Genomic DNA, 16341 nt, shown 5'->3' with positions numbered 1-16341 from the left:
CAAGTAGTAATGTACTATAAATATACATTGGAATTAAAAGTGGACTTGGCGGCCTATACCAGCTTTTCATCAGATCTAAATCTATTTACTTCCAAACAACCTTTTCTTTCAAGACAAACATAACAATAGTGCAGGTGGGCTGAATGGTAAAAAGTCAACACCACCACCCTTATCTACAAAGTAAACACTAAAGAGACGAAGGACGAAAGCTGCGCAGACCATGCAATGTTATAAAGAGAAAAGGTGACAGAACCAAAAGGAAAATGTCTAACCTAACAGTGGTCACACATCTAGATACAGTTGTATAAAGCAGTGCTCAGCAACCTGTGGCTCTCCTGCAGGTGTGAGCATGCTGGGAGTTGTAGTGTCACAACATGGAGCTCACTACTACACCTTCCCAGTGCAAATAAGCGTGTATTATCCCTGGCCATTAACCGTTTATTGACTTCCGCTCCACCGCTATATACATAATGGTTATCTCTACTAGAACACACCTAGATATAATACAGCCATCATATTTTCTCACTAAAGCTGCAGCTTGACAAAGACTTTCTGTAATATGGCAGCTGCCACTAGAACCATAGAAATACTTTGAATACATGCAACTTTCATGAGATCTTCATGTGACTTTCGAGCAACAAATATATCACTAAGAAAGGAGATGAAAAACTTGGGCAGAATTGTGAGGCAATGGCATACTTATTTTAGTTATAGCCCCAGTCTAAGGCCCAGTTCACACAGTTTTTTTGGCTCTTATTTCGACACTGAAACCATGTTGGATTCAGCACAAAAAAAAAAAAAAAAAGACAAAATAGCCCCCCCCCCCCGCTGATTTTATTGGGAAGAGGCTGTATTTCGGTTGTTAAGAAAAAAAAAAAAAAAAAAAAAGCAGCATATTCTTTCTTGCCACGGATCCGCCTCTAACCTCCCATTGAAGTCAATGGGAGTCAGAAAAAGATGGTGGCGCTCGTTTCTTTTTTGTCTGCGGTCCTCAACACTGCTAAAAAACACTGCTAAAACCGTGGCAAAAAAGCAAAGGCAGGTCCAAATCTGCCTCAAAATTCCTGGAGTTTTGAGACAGATTTTTTCTGCCTGCAAAATACACCGTGTGAGCTAGGTCTAAAGCTCCCAGTCCACATTAGATTGATGGAGGGAGACGTCTGTAAAAGCCAAGGATCAAGCTTGTATTGGGGCTGCCAGATGTAAGGAATGTGCACATTGGGCTCTGTTCAACCTGCATTTCAGCTATACATAAAAAAAAAAAAAAAAAAAGGAGTATACTTTTTATGAAGTGAATATGTCACCTAAACAGGCTTCGCTATGTAAGGGACAGGTCCTTTCTCCCATTAGACAAAATGGAACAAAACATATTGTATAGGATCGATCGAAGAATACAGCGGACTAATAGCGGAGTCCAGTATAGAGGAGTGCTCCATTTAGAATTGGTCATTAGTTTATTAATGTCCTATTTCCTAACTAAACCAATAGGCGCCATGATGCTGATAATTAGTGAAAATTGTGTTCCAAAACGATTTCAAAAGTTATGAGCTTTTCTCGAAATACGCTAATAAGTCTACACTTGCCAAATTGTCTGTATGATTCTGTTCAATCCGCATCACACAGCTTCTCCCCCTTCCCTGCCCAGCGTGATCTCAGCTTCTAAAACGAGATCACGCTGTGTTGTCAATTGCGGCCGCAGGTCCTTCAACCCAGCGACTCAGTGCTACGGTCCCTGCATCACCACCATCCGCAATAGGATGACCCCCAGCAACAGCTGGAAGCGATACAGGGGCCGTCTTCCTGGAGGACTGTTGAGTCGCTGTGTTGAAGGACCTGCGGCCCGAAGTGACAACACAGAGTGATCTCGGTATTGAAGCGGAGGTCATGCTCGGCAGAGAAGGGAGAGAAGCAGTATAATTCTGATTGGACAGCCTCATACAGACAAAATATAACACCGTCCATAGAGTAAAGAGTTACCGCCCATTTGGCAAGTATCCATTAGCACATCTAGGGAAAAAAAAAGGCATAACTTTTGAAATAAGAATCCTTTTGTAACACAATTTTCAATGTAGTTAGCATGACAGCCCCTATCAGATTAGTTAGGAGATAGGGCATTAGTAAAATTAGTGACAGATCCTCTTTAAAGGGCCTCTTTTAAACCGGCCGACAACAGGCTGATGCAGCGAGTGCCGATTAACGAGACATCGTTGACCGGCGTTCGTTTGCTCCTGTCACACGGAGCTATGGATGGGGACGAGCGGTCGTTACTCTGATTGCTCGTCCCCATACAATATCAATTCGGCAGCGCGTCTCCATGTTTACACAGGGAGATGCGCTGCCGACAACGATAATATTTAACTTTTTTAAAACGATACGATCAGCAGACGATCGAGCGTTTGCTCGTTCATCTGCTGATCGTTTCTCGTTTACACAGGGCAATTGTCGGCTATGGGCGTTCTATGAATGCTCGACTGCCCAATAATCGGCCAGTGTAAAACCCCCTTAAGGGTAGGGGCACACTGGGCGTTAACACCGTGGAACGCTCATAAATCGATCTGCGGTGCAATTTTTTAAGCTGCAGCATGTCAACTTATGCTGCGGAATCGCTGCTCTTCTGTTGCAGGTTTTCCCCATTGAATTACTTGGGGAGGTAAAACCCGCAACAAAGAGCTATGTGTTGTGACTTTTGCAGCGGAAACGCTGTGATTCCACAGCAAAAATGAATAAAAATTTAAAAAAAGCTTATATTTACCCCCGGCCGTTGTTCCTAGCAACAGGATCCTCTGTTCTGAAAACAGCCTGGCCTCCCAGGGTGACGTTTTATTCCATGTGACTGCTGCAGCCAATCAAAGACTGCAGAGGTCACATGGACTACAGCGTCATCACAGGAAGCCGAGATACACTCAGAAGAGGGACACGTCGCCATGACAACGCGTGGGTGGTAAGTATATACTTATTTTCATTTTTATTCCTGCAGTACTTCCGGAGCGGACACGCCGCCCCAAAAACCGCACCACAATTTGGTGCGGTTTTTTGGGCGGAATTCCACGCGGCTTCCAGTACACAGCGTATCCGTCCTGTGTGTTCGTACCCTTAAGCAGTTGTCTTGGCACAACAACCTCTTATGAAAAGGAAGCAGTCATGGTGATCAGCTGATCGCTTCAGGTCCGGCTTCTGAAACCCCTTAGCGGTCACTGCTTTTGAAGTTGACAGCCATTTATTTACCCATGGCGACCGTTCAAATAAACGGCCATCATTTAATACATACATGGGCCAGGTAAGCTAGAGTAAGAGCTGCTGATACTTCGCGGCACTCCGCCCTGGCTCATATAGGGGTGTCACTGACAAAGAACCCCCCCCTTTATGAAGCCCATATACATTAATAGGGCATATGGACAGAGGTTATCCTAAAAGATCCTTAACAAACGTCCAATGGATAAAAGATAACTGCATACAGATGCTATACAGAAGGTTGTGTACATATGTATGAAGAATAACGTAGCATGCTATCTATTCAATACCAGAAAAACTGATGTGAGTGAAGTATGCAAATGAATGTCAAAACGGCCCTTTTCACAAGTCATTCCAAGGAAACCTACAGACAAGGGTCCGTAGCTTCCATAGACTGGGATGGAAAAAGTGGTGGACATGAATTCATCTCCTCCGATATACATCAGCCGAGGCTGCTTGGGGGTCAGGGGACCTTACTCCTCTCAACATTTGGGACACCCACCTATCACAACTGATGGTACATTCTGCAGATATGGAGGGGGTCCAGTGGTCAGACTCCAATTGATGAAACCTTTATGACATATCCTATGAATATTATCCCTCAGGGAATATAAAAAAAAATGGCTGAAACAACGGCACTAGACTGATCTCATTGGCTGCTTTTGACAGCTTTTTGACAGTCTCCCTGTTAAAATTCAGGGGCGGGGCCTGTTTGGGTAAACACCCCATCTACTGGCATACACTGGCATAGGATGTAACATCTACTGGCATAGGATGTAACATGTCATCCACGCAGCCGTGTGAGTGCACCCTAAATAAGAAAATATCTAGTGTTTGATTGGAGAACCTTTTAGGAAGACTGATAAATTCCCATTATTTATTGCATTTGTCCCCAATTGCCCAATGCGAAAAGCTACATTACATACATACACTGTTTACAGCAGCCTATACTCTGTTAATGGGCTTTTCACATAGGCCAGTGGGCATCTCGATTGTTGCCGACTGTGGTCGCAACCGTTACGGACTAAGCAGATAGCTCCCCCATGCCCGCTCACCTTGTGCAATTCTCCAGTATATGTTGCTGAAATTCATAAAATAAAGTGATAACATTTCTGCCCATCATCAATAACTAACCAGTGTGCCATATATTACCATCACCAGAGACCATGACAAGTACTTAATAATAGATAAAGTGACTGGTCTCAGTGTCAGCTCTGCCCGCAGACCAGCTGCTCTGTAGCACAGGCCTTGGCTGGGTATCTGCAGCCTATAGGTAAACACTACAGTGGGTTGTGGCTGGACATTTAGTTGCTCGCTTGTATGGCAATCGCATTTCCTAAGACCGCAACAGTCTAGAGCACCACAGAGTCCATCTTATTCACTTCAGGGGTCTTGAGTAAGTTCATTGTACCTGCCCTATGATCTGAAGATACCAGTGAATCTGATTGGCACATTGTTTCAGTTTGATCTAACCAATCACATATATTGTAGCAATATTTACAATGTCGTACGCGGCTGATACAGAAACCCACGCCCAAAATATTGTAGGTGCCTCACAGTAAAGAATCACCCACGACCAATCATGTAGTCAAACACGTGACGAAAACTAAAACAAAAACGAGCCTGATAAAGTCTCCTGAGATTTAACTGATTGTTTCGGTTGCCATAGACGGACGATTTTTGGGGTCCCACAGTGTAGGTGTTGCACATTTCCCACACTAGATAATCCTAAAAAGTTTAAAGCTATATACTTTCACTTATAGGATCACACAAATTACACTGAAGGCGATCAGTCGCTGCCATATCAGACAACAAAAATGTTATGCCAGAGGCCAAATTTCATGTGGGGTGGAGAGGGCTAGGTGTGCGGGAGGAAGGAGCGCTGACATCAGGTTCCGGTGTAATAGTCCTATATACCTGTGTACAGGGCTGCATACTGTATGTCTATATTAGGACTGCGTTACTGTAACAGTTTAGCTGCCCTCTAGATCCAGCCTAGAAATGCATAACCCTTTCCTAGTAAAGGCCCTCCACATAAAACATGGCAATGAATTAGTTTATGGATTCCAGCAGTTTGACATGACCGGTCTGCCTACTGGTTCACATTTTATAATAAATTATCAATTTACCAAACACTCTGGCTGAGGATCGCTTGGCATGACTGGCACCAATACATTAGTAAAAACTTATACCAGACTTGAGAGGATTCCGTGTCTAGATTGATGTAATAATCCCTATGTGAGGAGTTATAATCAGACAGTCATAAGTATAAGGCTCTGAGGGTGGTAAGAAGGGGCCAGTAAGTGGCATGGCAGGGCTCACCTTCCTCTGCTGCTTCTCCCAGGCTGGATCTAATAGGAGGTCCCTGTCCCAGTCATCCTCCGGCTGCATATAGTCATTAGTCTGAGAGTCATCATAATGATCCATCCCTGGCGGCTGCTATTACTATTCTGCGATCCTTGAACTTGTAGTGCTCCTGGGGTCCCCCCTGTACAGAACCAGGCGGCGGCGGCAGCAGCAGCAGATCCGAGCGTGGAGCCAACGCTACAATGTAACCAAGTGAGAGCTCAGAGATGGCCCGGGAGAGGGGAGGGGGCACGTCACTGGGCCCAGCCCTCCTCTTCCATCAATCGGATTGGTCTGCACCCTTGCCCGAGGCTGGGAGTTCTGCTACTGGCAGCAGGGCCCATCAATCAGAGCTGCTGCGGGTATATACAGCGCTGCATCCTGCTCACAGTATCATACAGATGGAGCAGAGCGCACACAGTTGTCTGCAGGAGTAGTTCCTGTCAGACGATCACAGACGTCGAATAAGATAATGTGTATTAGATGGTGAACCCCATGTGTACAGCGCTGCAGAATGTGTTGGCGTTATATAAGCAACATATTATTACATATTATGTCTAGAGCTGATCATAGATTTTACTATTGAACCAATAATTGTTAAAGGGATTCTCCTGAACTAGAACATTGATGGTCTTTGCTTGGGGTAGTCCATCAATGTTTGATCAGCGGAGGTCCTGCCAATCAGGACACTGCAAGGGCGAGCTTTGCTGTTGATCGGGCCACAAACTATGGTTTCCTAGTGTCTGTATTTGGGTCCGTAATGGCCACGCAACCGTTCCGTATGTCCGTATATTGCGGCGGTTTTGTTACCATGTGTCAGCCATATTTCATGATCCGCCCCAAAATAATGTAAGCAGGAAATTGTCACTATCTTGTCGTCCCCTGGAAAACCCCATAGGAAGGACACGTAATCGGATTTTCCAAGCGTATCCTAGCAACATATCTGCAAATGATGGCTTCCGTGTGCTGTCAGTTATTTTTGCGGAGTCATAGACTTGAAAGGGCAGCACAGGTCCTTAAAAACGGACAGGGATAGTACATGTTCTATAATTTGTGAATTGGAACAACGGATCCGCGAAAAAAAAACCATTGATGTGTGTGTAGCCCCATAGACATGAATGGGTCAGTGTGGTATCCGCAAAAAATGTAGATAGCACGCTGAATAAAAACACGGTCGTGTTTAGGCCTAAGCGGTTTGTTCGTGTCAGCGGCTGTGCTTGGGACTCTCGGTTGCGTGGGACAAGCTGCAGTACAGGCGCATGTGCCTATCTAAAAAATGAAGTGGTGCGGCCCATTTGTTGTCCTGATCAGCAGACCACCCAGGGCCACCATCAGAAATTTCTGGGCCCCATACAGTCAAAGCGCAGCACCCCCCCCCCCCCATAGGGTGGGGAGAGAGAGGGACTGGGGTGAGAGGCAAACTCGCAGTGGCACTGGAGGGGCAGGGCGGAGACAGTAGGTTGGCAGGGGCTCTGTCGGGATAAGGGAGAAAGACTAGGTGGCAGATCTCTGTGGTGGGGCTAAGAGCAGGGGCGTAGCTATAGGGGGTGCAGAGGTAGCAGTCACACCCGGGCCATGGAGCCTGAGGGGGCCCAAAAGTGCCTCAGCCAGATAAGAAGACACCAGTATTAATAATTAATATTATAAATTATATATAGTAGGTGGGGCCCTGTTATAGATTTTGCATTGTGGCCCGGAGCTTCAAGTTAATCCACTGCTAAGAGAGCAGAAAGTGGCAGGAGTGGGTACGGGGGAGATTCACACCCTAAGAGGGGGGGGGGGTGTGGAGGGGCAGTGGCGGAGACTCATTCAGACCCCTAAATTAGTTTACACCCCCAATCAGACCCCCCCCCCCCCCAAACTAATTAAATCTCCCAACCAGACTTCTGAGTTAAATTCCTAAATTAAAGGGTTTTCCCATCTTGGACATTTATGGCATATCCACTGAATATGCCATAAATGTCTGATAGATGTGGGTCCCAGCTCTGGAACCTGCACCTATATCGAGAATAGCGGTTTCCCGACCCCGTTTCGCCTAACGCAGTGATTGCTGGCCACAGAATCTAGGCGGGGACGAGTGGAGAGATTGACGCGCGTGCGATCAGCTCTCTACATTCTGTTCAATGGCAGTTCCGGAAACAGTCGAGCAAGCGCAGCTCATCTGTTTCCGTAAATCCCACTGAACAGAATGGAGAGAGCGGCAAATCTCTCTTTACTAGTCCCCGCCCGGATTCTGCGACCAGTGGCCGCTGCACCAGGCGAAACGGGGGTCAAGAGACCCCCGTTTTCTATATAGGTACGGGGCTCAGAGCTGGGAGACACATCTATCCTGTGGATATGCCATAAATGTCTAAGATGGGAAAACCCCTTTAATTCAGATCCCCGACCAGACCCCTAAATTAATTCAGACTCCCGTCCAGACTCCTAAATTAATTCAGAGTGCCAACCTAACCCCTATATTAATTTAGAACCCCAGACCAGACCCCTAAATTAATTCAGACTCCTAAATTAATTCGGACTCCCGACTAGACTCCTAAATCAATTCAGACTACTAACCAGACCCCTAAATTAATTTAGACTCCCAACCAGACCCCTAAATTCAGACCCCAGAACCTTTATTTAATTTACTACCAATCAGATCCCTATATTAATTTTGCACCCCAGACCAGATCTAAAAAAACAAAAAAAAAATTCAGACCCCTATGATACCAGCGTTAGTCTTGTGAAGTGCACAAATAATAACGAAAAAGTATGTGTAGTCTAGTGAATGACACTGTTGCTTTTCAAAACAATCATGGAGATGTGATCATTAATACAATTTGATACTGTTTTCTAGGATAAAGGACCGTCCTCTGTCCAACCTGCTTCTCACTAGGATATTTAGGGTATGTTCACACAGGTCAGATACGCTGCGTAAAAGTACACAGTGTATCCGAACTAGAACACGCAGGGAATTACGCCCAATTGGTCAAAAGTTAAAACGCCCAGTTGGTCATTAAGAAACTAATTAGCATAAATCTAAAATTGCTCATAACTGCCTCAAAAATGATCGTTTTTCAAAATGAAAACCACTGTTGTTACCTACGTTACAGCGCCGGTCAGATTATGTAGGAGATAGGGAATTTATAATCTGGTGACAGAGCATCTTTAAAGTTAGGCTACATTCAGATGAGCGTAGCTAACCTCGGACGTGAAAAACTGCAGTTCTTCACGTCCGAGGTGCACTTGTGAGGGGCGCGTTGTCACAGATCCCCCATAGACTAGAGTCTATGGAGTGATGCGGCCGGCCGGCCACTGACAGCCACGGACAGCTGCCCGCATTCTCGGCCCGTGCTCCAATACAAAGTATGGGAGCACGGCCTGTAAAACGCAAAAGATAGGACATTTCCTATTTTTTGCGGTACGCTTCTACGGCCCAGACACCTTCCCGTAAATAAACGGGAAGGTGTCCGTGGACAACAGAAGTGAATGGGTCCGTAATTGCAGAACGGAATTACGGACGATTTTTACGGTCGTGTGCATGGACCATTTTTACGGTCGAGTGCATGGGGCCTGAGGGTATGTTCACACACTTAACCAAAAACTTCTGAAAATACGGAGCTGTTTTCAAGGGAAAACAGCTCCTGATTTTCAGAAGTTTTTTGAGCCACTCGCAATTTTCGCAGCGTTTTTATGGCCGTTTTTGGAGCTGTTTTCTATAGAGTCAATGAAAAACAGCTCCAAAAACGTCCCAAGAAGTGTCCTACACTTCTTTTTCGCTGCCTTTTTTTTACGCGGTCGTTTTTAAAAACGGGCGCGTAAAAAATGGCCCATCGGAACAGAAGGCCGTTTTTCCCATTGAAATCAATGGGCAGATGTTTGGAGGCGCTCTGCTCCCGTTTTTCGGCCGTTTACGGCCCAAAAAACGGCCGAAAATAGGCCGTGTGAACATACCCTAAGGCCTTATTCACACAAACGTGTCCGTTTTGCGCTCGCGTGCGCAAACGTTCAGTGTGGCATCTGTATATGGTGCGTGGCTGCGTGATTTTCGCGCAGCCGGCATCATCATGACACTCTGTTTTTAGTTTACGAAACAGTAAAGAAGGAGGGGCTTTTATGTTTCCCTTCACTTCTTTAACAGCTGTAGCGCGAATCAAGTGCGTCACCCGGAAGTGCTTCCATGTGCCGTGCGCGATTTGCCCACACCCATTGACTTCAATGGGTGCGTACAGCGTGAAACACGTGCAAGTATAGTACATGTCGTGAGTTTTACGCAGCGGACAAACTCTGCGTGAAAATCACCACCTGTCAGAACGGCGCCATTGACTTACATAAGTCTGTGTGACGCGTGTGATTTCCACGAGCGTAGCACGGACGTAATACACATTCGTGTGAATAAGGCCTCATTCACACGACAGGGTCCGAGTGTCGGCCGGGAAAATCGGCCGTTTTTGGCCGATTTTCCCGGCCGGTTTGCATCCGTTTTGCATCCGTTCCGATTCCGTTCCGGGCCGAGTTGCCGTTTTTACCGGCCGATTTGAACCCGATTTGAATCCGTTTTTTTCCCTGTCCGTTTTAAAATCGGATGAATTTCATTTAAAATTTGTTGCCACACACAGCCCTTTGTAGATAATGCCACAGCCCCCTGGTAGGTAATGCCACCCAGCCCCCTGTAGGTGATGCCACACAGCCCCCTGTAGGTGATGCCACACAGCCCTCTGTAGGTGATGCCACACAGCCCCCTGTAGGTGATGCCACCCTGCCCCCTGTAGGCGATGCCACCCTGCCCCCTGTAGGCGATGCCACCTTGCCCCCTGTAGGTGATGCCACCCTGCCCCCTGTAGGTGATGCCACCCACCCTGCCCCCTGTAGGTGATGCCACACAGTCCCCTGTAGGTTGCACCCATCCCCCCCCCCCTTTTCCAGGAGAAGTCACTGACTTCAATGTCCATATATGGACAGTGTAATCACTGACTTCTCCTGAAGAGGAATTCCCTGCCACAGGTCGGGAATTCCGCTGCAGAAGTGCGTGACTTCGCTGTGTCCATATATGGACAGTGTAGTCACTCACTTCTCCTGTAGCGGCATCCCCGGCCATAGAGTCGGGGATTCCGCTGCAGAAGTGCGTGACTTCGCTGTGTCCATATATGGACAGTGTAGTCACTCACTTCTCCTGTAGCGGCATCCCCGGCCATAGAGTCGGGGATTCCGCTGCAGAAGTGCGTGACTTCGCTGTGTCCATATATGGACAGTGTAGTCACTCACTTCTCCTGTAGCGGCATCCCCGGCCATAGAGTCGGGGATTCCGCTACAGAAGTGCGTGACTTCGCTGTGTCCATATATGGACAGTGTAGTCACTCACTTCTCCTGTAGCGGCATCCCCGGCCATAGAGTCGGGGATTCCGCTGCAGAAGTGCGTGACTTCGCTGTGTCCATATATGGACAGTGTAGTCACTCACTTCTCCTGTAGCGGCATCCCCGGCCATAGAGTCGGGGATTCCGCTGCAGAAGTGCGTGACTTCGCTGTGTCCATATATGGACAGTGCAGTCACGCACTTCTCCTGTAGCGGAATCCCCAATCCCCAGCCGGGGATTGGGGATTCCGACTCCTACAGCGAGCAATAAAAGATCCTCCTCCTCACATGCACTCTGCACTGTGAGGAGGAGGAGAGAGAGTGCGCGAGCGATGGTAGACCCGGCCATCACTCGGGACACATTCCGGTGATGGCCGTGTATTACCCGGCCCCATAGACTTCAATGGGAGCCGGGCGGCCGGGCACCCGGCTAAAAATAGAGCATGTCCTATTTTTTGACGGGCGGTTTTCCCGGCCGTCAAAAAATCGGTCGTGTGAATAGCCCCATTAGGGGTCTATTATTCCTAATGCAGCCGGGTGCCGGCCGATTTATGAACGGCCGGCACCCGGCCGGGAATCCCTGTCGTGTGAATCCCGCCTAAGGCTTCATTTTTTGTCTTTATGTAACATATAACAAAAGCAAATAAAGGGGGTTTTACACTGGACGATTATCGGGCAGACGAGTTTTAATATAATGCTCGTTGCCAATAATTGCCCTGTGTAAACAGGGGAATGATTAGCAGATGATCGAGCAAACGCTCGATCATCTGCTGGTCGTATCGTTTTAAAAAAGTGAAATATTATCGTTGTCGGCAGCGCATCTCTGTGTAAACAGGGAGATGCGCTGCCGATATGATGATAATGTATGGGGACGAATGATCAGAGTAACGAGCGCTCGTCCCCATCCATAGCTCCGTGTTACAGGAGAAAACGAGCGCCGATCATCGATGTCTCGTTGATCGGTGCTCGCTGCACCGCCCGCTTATCGGCCGGTGTAAAAGGGCCTTAATTCTCTCTCATTTGTAAGAATATGTTCACACGGCCTATTTTCAGACGTAATTCGGGCGTTTTACGCCTCGAATTACACCTGAAAAAACGCTCCTAATACGCCTACAAACATCTGCCCATTGCCTGCAATGGGTTTTACGATGCTCTGTTCCCACGAGCCTTTATTTTACGCGTCGCTGTCAAAATACGGCGCGTAATGTGACGGCTCATCAGAAGAAGTGCAGGACACTTCTCTGAACGTTTTTGGAGGCGTTTTTCATTGACTCCATTGAAAAAAAGCTCCAAAAACGGCTGTAAAAAACGTTGTTAAAAAAATGCCTGAAAATAAGGAGCTGTTTTCGCCCTTAGGCTACATTTTCCTTTGTTGTATGATAGGTAAACCAAGCGGTGCTACGAAAAATTTATTACAGCGGTTCTCTGGTTCGGCAGATAAAATCTGGAGAAAGTTTTGGGAGTCGCGGCTATTGGTGTTGATGTGTTTGTTGTTACTATCCTAGCTTTTAGGGTAGGTTCCCACGGCAGCGTCCATTACGGCTAAAATCACGGAGCTGTTTTCTCCTAATGGCATGTTGCCAGCGTTTTTCGCTGCGTCCATTACGAACGTAATTGGAGCTGTTTTTCTATGGTGCCAATGGAAAACGGCTCCAATTACGTCCCAAGAAGTGACAGGCACTTCTTTGACGCGGGCGTCTTTTTATGCGTAAAAAAACGGCCGCGAAAAAGAAGTGCAGGTCACTTCTTGGGACGTTTTTGGAGACGTTTTTCATTGACCCTATCGAAAAAAGCTCCAAAAACGGCCGTAAAAAACGGTGCGAAAAATGCAGCGAAAATCGGGGGTGGCTTAAAAATCTTCTGAAAATCAGGAGCTGTTTTCCCTTGAAAACAGCTCCGTATTTTGATACGTTTTTGACTCTGCATGTGAACATACCCTTATTGTAAGGTGGGCATGCCCCAGTCTATTGTGATTAAAAGGGTTTAACCATTCCGTGACCAAGTCTCATCGTTCATTAATTCACAGATTGTGTTACTGACAGTTTAACCACAGACCATAATAAAGGAAGTACAGTCCACCTCCTTCTCCAGGTTACACATCAGCACATATAGCAACACCTCTTTAAAAAGACCGCCCATAGCTGCTGAACAAGGCAAGAGAAGGATTTTCTAATGAATTGCTGTGCTTAAACTCCACACTAAACTTGCCCATAGACATTAGATAGCTGTCAGCTGAACCGGCAGCAACTTGCCCCAACTCCCCCATCAACATGAATGTTGGCTTAACACAGTTGTTATTTTAGTATGGGGGATAAGCAGCAAGTAAAACCCTCTGGCACCACTTAGCAATGAAGAAAACAATAGGATCCAGTTTGAGGATCACTTAGGGTCAGTAATCATTTTTATTTTCGATATAGAGCAGATTGACTAAAACCTGATGTTTTCATGTTTTCTTTTTTTTAATTTGCCTTCCTCTGGATCAACAAGGAGAAATAAAGTCTAAGTTGTACACCTCTACCCCTACTTTAATTTGTTATTTCCTTGCATCTCGTTGAATTTTATGAACATATATCGTTTTTCAACCACAATTACTATAAGGGTATGTTCACACGGAGTGTTTTCAGGCGTATTTCTGGGTTTTTACGCCTCGAAAAGCACCTGAAAAAACGGAAGCAGAACGCCTCCAAACATCTACCCATTTATTTAAACGGGAAATACGACATTCTGTTCCGACGGGGGTTTTTTTTACGCCTTGTTTTCCAAAAACGGCACGTAAAAAAACGCCCGTGAAAAAGAAGTGCATGTCACTTCTTGGGACATTTTTGGAGCCGTTTTTCATTGACTCTATAGAAAAACAGCTCCAAAAATGGCCGTAAAAAAACGCAGCGAAAATCACTAGTGGCTTCAAAAACTTCTGAAAATCAGGAGCTGTTTTCCCTTGAAAACAGCTCCTGATTTTCAGACGTTTTTGGTTAAGAGTGTGAACATACCCGAAAAAATTCACAAATATAAGGTTGTTGGTGGATCCCACTGAAATCAACATTGTTTGCAGACAGAAGAATACGGTCTGTAGCCAACTTAAAGGGGTTATCCCACCACATTAACTTATCACCTATCCACAGGATAGGTGATAAGTGTTTGATCACTGGGACCCCCACCGATCAAGAAAACAGGGCTCCCGATTCCCCTGAATGAGTTCTATTCTTGCTCTATGGGACTGCTGGAGATAGCAGAGTACAGCGCACAGCTATCTCCGGCAGTCCCGGAGAGAATGAATGGAGCTCTGTTCGTTCAGGTGGCTCGGGACCCCCATTCTCTTGATCAGTGTTGTGACCCCCAGCAACCAAACACTTATCACCTATCCCTTTGGGGACAATGAATTACATAGATCTGTGATGACTAGACAGACTAAGGCCCTGTTCACATGGTAGGATTTTTGGGGTGGATTCCCGCTGAAAAATTATGCCTCCCATTCATTTCAATGGGCGTCGGACGCTTCTTTTTCCTGCTAGCTGATTTTTCCAGCTAGCAGGAAAAGGAAGCGTCTTGCCCGACCTTCAGGCGGATTGAGTCCAAACCTCCCATTGAAGTCAATGAAAGGAAGAATCTTCCAGCCGACAACAGGAATAATTACGCGGCCGGAACCGCTATGCAAAATCTGCCGTGTGAACTGACTCTTAAATGTTTTTTCTCCTTTGGATAGGCTATCAATAGTTCCATGCAATTAATGCATGCATTAATAAACTTTTAGTGTAAGTTCACATCTGCCATTTTTTATGTATTTTTCTTCACCATTTTTAAGATCTCTGTTAGCTTTCAGTGAATGGGAACATTCTTATTTACATCTAGAGGTTGAAAACCGAAGTAGACCAGATCACAGATGAGATTTTACTACAATAATAAACAGTCTGTGAGCCTTCACTAGGTTTGCATCCTGACATTCCAGTGCTAGAAAATGTGAGTTTGACTGTATTTACCCGCCTGTACAGTATGGCTTTTACCCGCCTTTACAGTATGGCTTTTGTGTAGAAGTGCTAGCACTGACTGTATTCTTATGGAGTAATATTTCTTGTCAGACTGTCTGGTTCGCTACCTTCAACTTCAAATTCCATTTGTTGTTATCTTGTCTGCTGCTGTAAGCACTATATAAGCATGACTTGAGTGTTAGCTATTCTAACTGCAGGAAATGTCATAAAAAATGTCACAATACTTGACTGTACATGTATTGCATGTAGAGCAGTAGACTGTTCTTGCTGATATTACATTTGGAAAAGATACAATGAGAGAGATTTATTAAAACCAGTCCAAGGAAATAATGGAGCAATTGCCTATAGCAACCAATGACATTCTAGCTCTCATTTTTCAAAGGCCATTTTTGAAATAAAAGCTAAAGATTGATTGGTTGTTCTAAGCAACTGCTCCACTTTTCCTTTGCAGCCATTTTTAATTTTTTTTTGTAATTCTTTTATTTTCCATCTTTCAAGACACAAAAACAATGGTGCAGACATAAACAGCACTGACATTGGCCCACAGGCCAGCATATGGAATTACAAGAAGTGCAAAGAACACAAAGAATAACAACGTACAATTGGAATCAATATTGATAGAGAAACTCTTGTATGCACCCTGAACCCGCAGCCATGCATAATAACCCGTAAGACAACAGGAACGGGCTAAAGAGAAACAAAAGAGAAGAGGGGACAGAAAGGAAAAGCGAAGGAGAGGGAACTGACCTGACGTAATGGGCCTAGGGATTATGTTCAAGAGGCCATGATGGTCCTGTACTCCACAGAAGATTGAAACCGAATCCAAACACGCTATGTTTTAAGAAAGTTGGCGTGGGATCCTCTCATGCATGCCGTGAGGTCCTCCATTCTGATAATCTCCTGAATTTTGCTGAACCACATGCCCACCGATGGAGGGCAAGTTTGTCTCCACAGCGCGGGGACGCACGCTCTAGCTGCATTCACCATGTGGCGAACCACTGAGCGTCGATATGTGGATAATGGCACATCACACAGATGGAGCAGGAAAAAACCCGGAGATCTTGGAAGGAGGAAATCTGTGAATTTTGAGGAAATGCGCCACACCTCAGACCACAAATCAGTCAAGAGCGGGCACTCCCAAAAAATGTGCAGAATTGTACCCACATGGTCACCAGATCTCCAACACAACGGCGAGACCGCAGGTATCATCGCATGCAATCTGGAAGGCACTCTATACCATCTCGACAGGACCTTAAACCCTGCCTCCTGAAATCTGCTAGCCATAGAGGATTTATGCGTCATAGTGAACAAGCGGTTCTTATGCTGCGTAGTGAATGTTAAACCCAAGTCCCTTTCCCAGTTTACCAAGTAGGCAGGAGTGGACAAATTGGATGGAGAGATCAGGAGAGCATAAAGTCTGGACAACGAGTGACGCACCATGCCCG

General features: G+C 45.9%; 1 protein-coding gene across 4 annotated transcripts in view; it reads right to left on the bottom strand.

The window, feature by feature from the left end:
• The window catches only part of ACTN1 (actinin alpha 1), a 99328-nt gene extending 93483 nt beyond the window's left edge, over positions 1-5845 (bottom strand). For 3 of the 4 annotated variants that reach the window (XM_075843854.1, XM_075843852.1, XM_075843851.1), the window contains exon 1: positions 5554-5845. In XM_075843854.1, coding sequence (XP_075699969.1) covers positions 5554-5658 — 105 coding nt within the window. In that variant the 5' untranslated portion in view covers positions 5659-5845. The remainder of the gene's footprint in view (positions 1-5553) is intronic. The other variant, XM_075843850.1, reaches the window with a different exon arrangement.
• Between the last annotated feature and the right edge of the window lie 10496 nt (positions 5846-16341).

This window comes from Rhinoderma darwinii, chromosome 12 (genome assembly GCF_050947455.1).
Source record: "Rhinoderma darwinii isolate aRhiDar2 chromosome 12, aRhiDar2.hap1, whole genome shotgun sequence".
NCBI classification, from domain to species: Eukaryota; Metazoa; Chordata; class Amphibia; order Anura; family Rhinodermatidae; genus Rhinoderma; species Rhinoderma darwinii.
This window is presented reverse-complemented; position numbering and strand designations above follow the sequence as displayed.